Source organism: Poecilia reticulata, linkage group LG11 (genome assembly GCF_000633615.1).
Source record: "Poecilia reticulata strain Guanapo linkage group LG11, Guppy_female_1.0+MT, whole genome shotgun sequence".
Classification (NCBI taxonomy): domain Eukaryota; kingdom Metazoa; phylum Chordata; class Actinopteri; order Cyprinodontiformes; family Poeciliidae; genus Poecilia; species Poecilia reticulata.
The window spans coordinates 25,619,334-25,625,627 of record NC_024341.1 but is presented as its reverse complement, the minus strand read 5'-3'; the positions used below and the strand labels follow the sequence as shown (position 1 = coordinate 25,625,627).

Sequence of the window (6,294 nt, the reverse complement as noted above, 5' to 3'; positions counted from 1 at the left end):
AAAGGCAACTTCTCTCTTTTAACTGAAGAATCATTTTTGTAATTACACTACTAAATAGTTTCCCTTTGAAATGGAAATTACCAATCCGTTTTTATCAATCAATAAGTGTCTTTTTTATGTATGTATTACAAAGGCAGAATGTTCAGTTAGTAAATAGATAGTTTGGTCACATACATAATCTTTTCCAAGGAGTAAAACTCTAAAAGTGGAAATTTAAGAGAATCTAGAGCATTACCTTTAAAAATGTCCAATGTAAAACTGTCAATGCTTTTTCTTTTTTCAAACATTCCTCCAACTTTTACAGGTATTAAAAGGTTTTTACATACAGGTATTATATTTAATAAGACTTGTTGCTGGACAAGTGAGTTCAGAAACTCATTTGTTTGCATTGGTCTGTTTCTGCTTTTTCATGCTTGTGGAAGAAACTGGGTTTCCTCTGGAGGCTGACCGYTCACCACAGCTGCAACGTCAGAGAGCATGTGAATAAATGTTCTGCTATAAATCCATGTAAAATGTACAGAAAATATTCTGAGGATGCAATATAAAATAGAAAAACTTTGGGAAATTACAGAGCTGAGGATAAAAACAGATTAAAAAGTGAGAGGCTTTACTTACGAGAAGGCGGACGCTTGGCTGCAACAAATATGAAGAACAACTTTAAATTTTACCTTTAAAAAAATCCTTTCAATTCTGCCATTTTCTACAGATACAACAACCCAGTGATCATTCTTAGATGAACCTGCATCCAAATAATTTATTGTCCTCTAAGCTAGATATGGTAGATATTTGGTTTGAATGTGATACATTTTTGACATCCATAATTGTTTTTAGCTGACATCATGAGATTTAATCATAATAATAAAAAAAGAGACTATTGCTCAGCTACTGTCTCCTACCACTATAGAATATCATCAATTGGACTAGTAATCTAAGCAGATTTAGTCTGATTTCATTCTTGTGAGTGAATTGAGAACAATTTATTACAATTAGAAATAATCAGTTTCTGATCTACCTCAGAGATTCTATGAGCTCTGAATAATCTGTGTTACAAACAAACTCAGACACAGAGGAGCTCTGATTGGAAGCTATGATGCTGATTATCTGACATTTCTATTTTTAAGAAAACTAATGGAACTTCATATCTGGTCATACTCAGCGAACAGCAGGATGTGCAGCTCAAATGTTTAAGGACAATTTAGATTAAAATGCATGTTCCAGTCTTCAAATACAGTACAAATATAATCATATTTACAGCTATCCTTTAAAGTTTTAGTTCTCAAATAAAGAAAATGCTGATCTTTTTTATGCAAACTTGACTTAATTACAATAATATCAGATCTGAGAAAAGGATCAAATTCTTTCATACTAACTCAAATGAAGATGATCTTTTGATTAAGTTTTCTGTCACTTCCATATTTTTCATGCATGGCCCTAAATCTAAATTTAGATTAGTTCTAGACAAGAAAGTGTTTGGTTTAAACAAAGGATGAATACATAGGTCTAAATCATGGCTAAACATCAGTGCAACACTGTCTAAAGTTGATAAATAGCTTTAATGTTTAAGCAGGTCTGTTTCTCATGTGTTAAAGCTCAACAATCAAAATACAGAAAAACAAAGGAAGAAAATGACCAACTCACCGTTCTTCTTCTTGTAAATAATGAATCCAATCACAGCAATGAAACCAAGAACAGCCACAGCAGCAACAACAGGGATGATCACAACGTTGGTATTTGGTATCCATCATAACCTATCTGATCATAACCTTTGACCTCTCCAGTCTCATTGTCCCAGTCACAGCCGTACATGTGCTGATAGACATGAACTCCTGAGACAAAGAGACAGCAGACAGTAAGTTTACAACACAGTTTCTCATGTCTAAATTTAATGTTTACTGTAAAAATGTCAATAGTTTAATGTCAATAAAAATTATCTTTCTTATTCAGGAACATTTATGAAGAGTGTAATAGGAGTTTGGAAACATTATTTAAAAATCAGGTTATTCAAACTTTACCAAAAGCAGTTAAAGTAAATCATGTGACATGTAAGAAGTGAAACATGAACAAACCTCCCGTCTGGTTGAAACGCAGTTTTGCAATTTCAATGTTTTCCTTGAGAGTTTCCTGTTTAGCCAGACATGTCAGAGTTTCCTCCTCCCAGTAATGTGGATTATCTGAGCTAACATTGTTCATCCAGTCCTGTTTAGGGATGTTTCTGTTGGCGATGCTGTCACAGTAACTGATCTGAACATCATCCAGTAAACCAGCAGACATGTACGACGGGACGTCTGGTAATCCTGAAGATGCTGAGTAGAAATACCTCAGAGAGTGGATCACTGTCATGAAACACACAGAACATGAGTGGGTTAAAATTGAAGCAGTATTAAAACCATTAACTAATGTGTGTTTAATGTGTCCCATGTTGATCATGTTCACAAAAATATCCAGTATTTAAAAATGTATTTCAAACATAAAAAAACCGTAGCTTACAGCTGCATTAAAGGCATCCAGGTTTCTTTAGAAGTTTTGAATATTTTTACAAAGTGTAAGAATAGTTTGGTTTATAATTGATAAATAGTTTTTCAGCATACATTGCTGTGAAAAAATCATTTGTCCCCTACTTTTGCTTTCACTTCTTTTTAAGGAACAAAAGTTATACAAAACAGAAAAACCTGTTGTAAAAAGATAATTGCCTGACTTGCTTACTAATGAATAAGCAATTAATTAACCTTTCTGAAATACCATTTCAGAAAATAAACAAGCTAATAATGGTTGAAGTGTGTTGGTCTTGAGCTGCTTCTACCTGGGCGATTGTCAGTGGTTGATTAGAGCCATTAATTCTACTTTCTCCTTCATAAACAACATCCACCCATCAGTTTGTAAACTTACACTCAACTTTATGCAGAAAGACAACAATGCAAACGGCTTATAAACAAAAGTTTTGGACTTTCCTGCTCAAAGTAGCAACTTAAAACCAACTGGGATGCTGTGGCATGAACTTAAATGATTTATACCCCCATTCTGCCCGAATTAAAGCAATTCTGCAAAGAAACTCCTTCACAGTGATAAAAATCTGGGTTTTTTACTCATTGCAAATGGTCAGTGGCTGTTATAGCCAATTACAAAAGCATCAATGCTAATAAATCTAGGGGTAAAAAGCTTTTCAATTAAACCCAGATTGATTTGGAAAACTTTTTTTCCTTAAGAATTTAAATCCTCATTTTGAAAACTGCATGTTGGATTTACGTGGGTTTTCTATTAAAATATAATAAGTTAATTAACCTAAATGACTTAAGAGTGAAAAATAATTAGTATTGAATGAATGTGTTTACATTCACTTCACAGATTTTCTGCTTCCTTATAGAAATGTTTCTGTTTTGCCAACCAGAGAGGAACCAAAAGTGCATCAGCTGCTTTTGGGACCTCATATATATGAACACTATAACATTCAGACTCTTCAATGAGTCTTTAACACTATAAAACATACTAAAAGACGGAACAAAAGCATAGCAAGATTTTAAAAATTATACATATATAGCATAACAGAAAGACACAAGGACTATTACAGAACCACTGAGATTTGGCTTTTAATCATGTCTACAAGTCTGGTCTTTGAGAGAAAATGCTTTACTCTGTTTGCTTTACTCTATCTGAAAATATTTGAAACCCTCTGGAGGTCACACCCCTTGGAAATCAGTAACAAGTTTTTTAATCTTACTGGACAACATAGTGACAGGTTGGGTACATATTTATGAGGAGACACTAAACATTCAGAGTAAAAAAAGACAACAAAATTTCACCAGCTTCAGACAAGAAAGGTGTTTAAGAGACAACCATATAAACTTCAGCTGTACAATAATAATATAGAAAAAAAATTACTTCATCTATCATTAGACCAGATTCCTTAAATAAGAGACTTAAATATTCACCTTTCATGACCATAGACCAGTAAATGTTTGTTAGAGGTCTGATCTATAGATTAGTGACTCACCTGATTCTGTCTCTGTTATTCCTAGTAAAATCGGGATTAATATCCTCACTGCAGCCATTTCGACTCCACATTTTGAATAACAGGCTGTGATTTTTCTTTCGTCTTCTTCTTCTAAAGCCAGTTTGACAAAATGAGGAAGCAGGTCAGCTGTAAAGTTCCCTAAATTGGTCACCAGTTTCTTAAAGTTGGTTTTAAACAGCCTTACCGAAAATGAAACAACACCCTGTTTAATCAGGGGTTTACACCAGATGGCAAGTTAAAATGAAAATTTAAGTATTTAAGTACTTTACGTAACTATTAATTCAGCAGACCCTGGGTTTCCCCTATAGTAGGACATTCTAATCTAATTAAATTAATTTTCAATAAATTTTAATATATATTCTGGGGGGGATTGTTTTTTTTAATTAAAAGTACCTTTTTAAAATAAAAATCTTTTAAGAAGGAACACATTGCTAATTTTCATTTAGTCCACAATTCTGTATCATTTGTTTTATTGGTCAGATGTAATATTCTAATCTTAAATATGTTGTTTTCATAACTGTAAGCTTAAAATAATCATGATTTACAGAAACAAAGGCAGGAAAATATCAGTCTGTGCATAAATAATCTACATTATGTGGTTTCATTAGTAAATTGGCTTAATGAAATAGTTACTGAATATCAGTGTGTGGGGAAAAGATTCTGTGAAGAAAACATTCACATTAGGTCATCTTTGTAAAATCATTATCTTCTGAAGTTTTGAGCAGAGACAAATTAAAACATTTTTAAACTAAAACTTTAAGACTTAAAAGAACTGGCAAGATAAATTGTAAACGTAAAAAGAATAATTTTTAATGTCTGTTGTGTTGACAGAGTTACAATCTGTTTGTTCAGCTTGTTTACAGATTAAATCTCAGTAAGTAAATAATAATCAATTATCAGTGACTGATTTTAAACTCAACCAATTAGACTTGGCCCTCTCTCTCTCATATTACACCAAATAGATACTGAAACACTGTTAATGTTTGTTACATCTGTTTATTTTAATCAAGCATATTGTGTATTTTTCCACAATAAAAATGATGCCAAAGTTTCAATGATACAAATAATGGAAATACTGACTTTATTTTCTGTCTATAGTTAAAGAATGTATGATAATATGTCTAAGGCTATCTCCAGTGGTCTCCAGAGAAGAGCTATTTCCTAAACTCCCTGCATTTTCTAATATTTTCATCAAATAAAGCACTTTTGAATCATCTTTCCACTGGAACCTGTTATGCAAATAAATCTGCATTACCCTGGTCAGGTCTATTAAAGAAATTAGCTGGATAATCTGGATATTACATGAAAAACTTAGTTAAGACTCAAAATTTAGTTAAATCTGGTGACTTTTGTAGTAGTCAGACAAATTTTTATAACAATGCAGACCCATCTTCTCCATCATGCATAAATATACAATAATGAGATATGAATGAGCATTTTATTTATTTAAAAGCAGCAGAAATACACATGAGATAAAATCAACAGTGTAACAAAAAGGTAACTAGGTTGGACATCAGTGTCAGGTTTTGAAATGAAAAATATATCTTTTCAAGCATTACTGCTATCAAAAATGATCAAACTACTTCAAAAGTGACGAGTTGATGTCTTTGTGGTGTAGAAGTGTTTCTTTACTAAAATGTGAAAATATCCCTCAAAAACTGTTTTATGTTTTCACATCAAGAATTCAAGAAAGTAAAATCCTAGAGATGATTTGTTTTAAAATGTTAATAGTTAAAGGTAATAGAGTTCATCCTCAACTTGGTGCCGAAATGCCAACCTGGAAAAAATAGAAAGATAATCAATTAAAGTGACCAAGTAAATGTTATGCATTTAATTAATTTTATAGCACTTTCTATTTAATTAAAACATTTAAAATACTTTCTCAGTCAGCAGAATGTTTTACAATATTCATTTTCTATGTAGTTTCAAAGTTACCTTATGATATAAGAAATAAGAAATAACTCACTGTTTCCGTATCTTCATCCGTATCTGCTTGTTTGAAGCATTTGTTGCTCATATTCATTGTTTGGTACAGCTGTAAGTCACACAGTAAATTGTTAAGAAAGTTCTGCTTTATAATACAGACAGAAAACTGGTGAAAAGGTTCTTAAGATCAAACTACAGAAACAATTTATCAAATAACTAGATCAGAGTATTTTAGACGTTTTACTCACGATATGGACGACGCTTGACTGTAAAAAAATAAAGAAATGCACAGTTTGAGCTGTTTTAGTAAAAACTGAAGAACAGGTTTGTGATTGTGCTGTAACCATAAAATATGTGTG

General features: G+C 32.1%; 2 protein-coding genes across 2 annotated transcripts in view; both read right to left on the bottom strand.

Annotated features, from left to right (window-relative positions):
- The window catches only part of LOC103472945 (major histocompatibility complex class I-related gene protein), a 27,566-nt gene extending 25,240 nt beyond the window's left edge, over positions 1-2,326 (bottom strand). Inside the window, exon 1 of the mRNA XM_017307582.1 lies at positions 2,067-2,326. Coding sequence (XP_017163071.1) covers positions 2,067-2,271 — 205 coding nt within the window. The 5' untranslated portion in view covers positions 2,272-2,326. The remainder of the gene's footprint in view (positions 1-2,066) is intronic.
- A 3,662-nt stretch (positions 2,327-5,988) lies between these two features.
- The window catches only part of LOC103472944 (H-2 class I histocompatibility antigen, K-K alpha chain-like), a 3,513-nt gene continuing 3,207 nt past the window's right edge, over positions 5,989-6,294 (bottom strand). The window contains exon 5 of the mRNA XM_017307376.1: positions 5,989-6,044. Coding sequence (XP_017162865.1) covers positions 5,989-6,044 — 56 coding nt within the window. The remainder of the gene's footprint in view (positions 6,045-6,294) is intronic.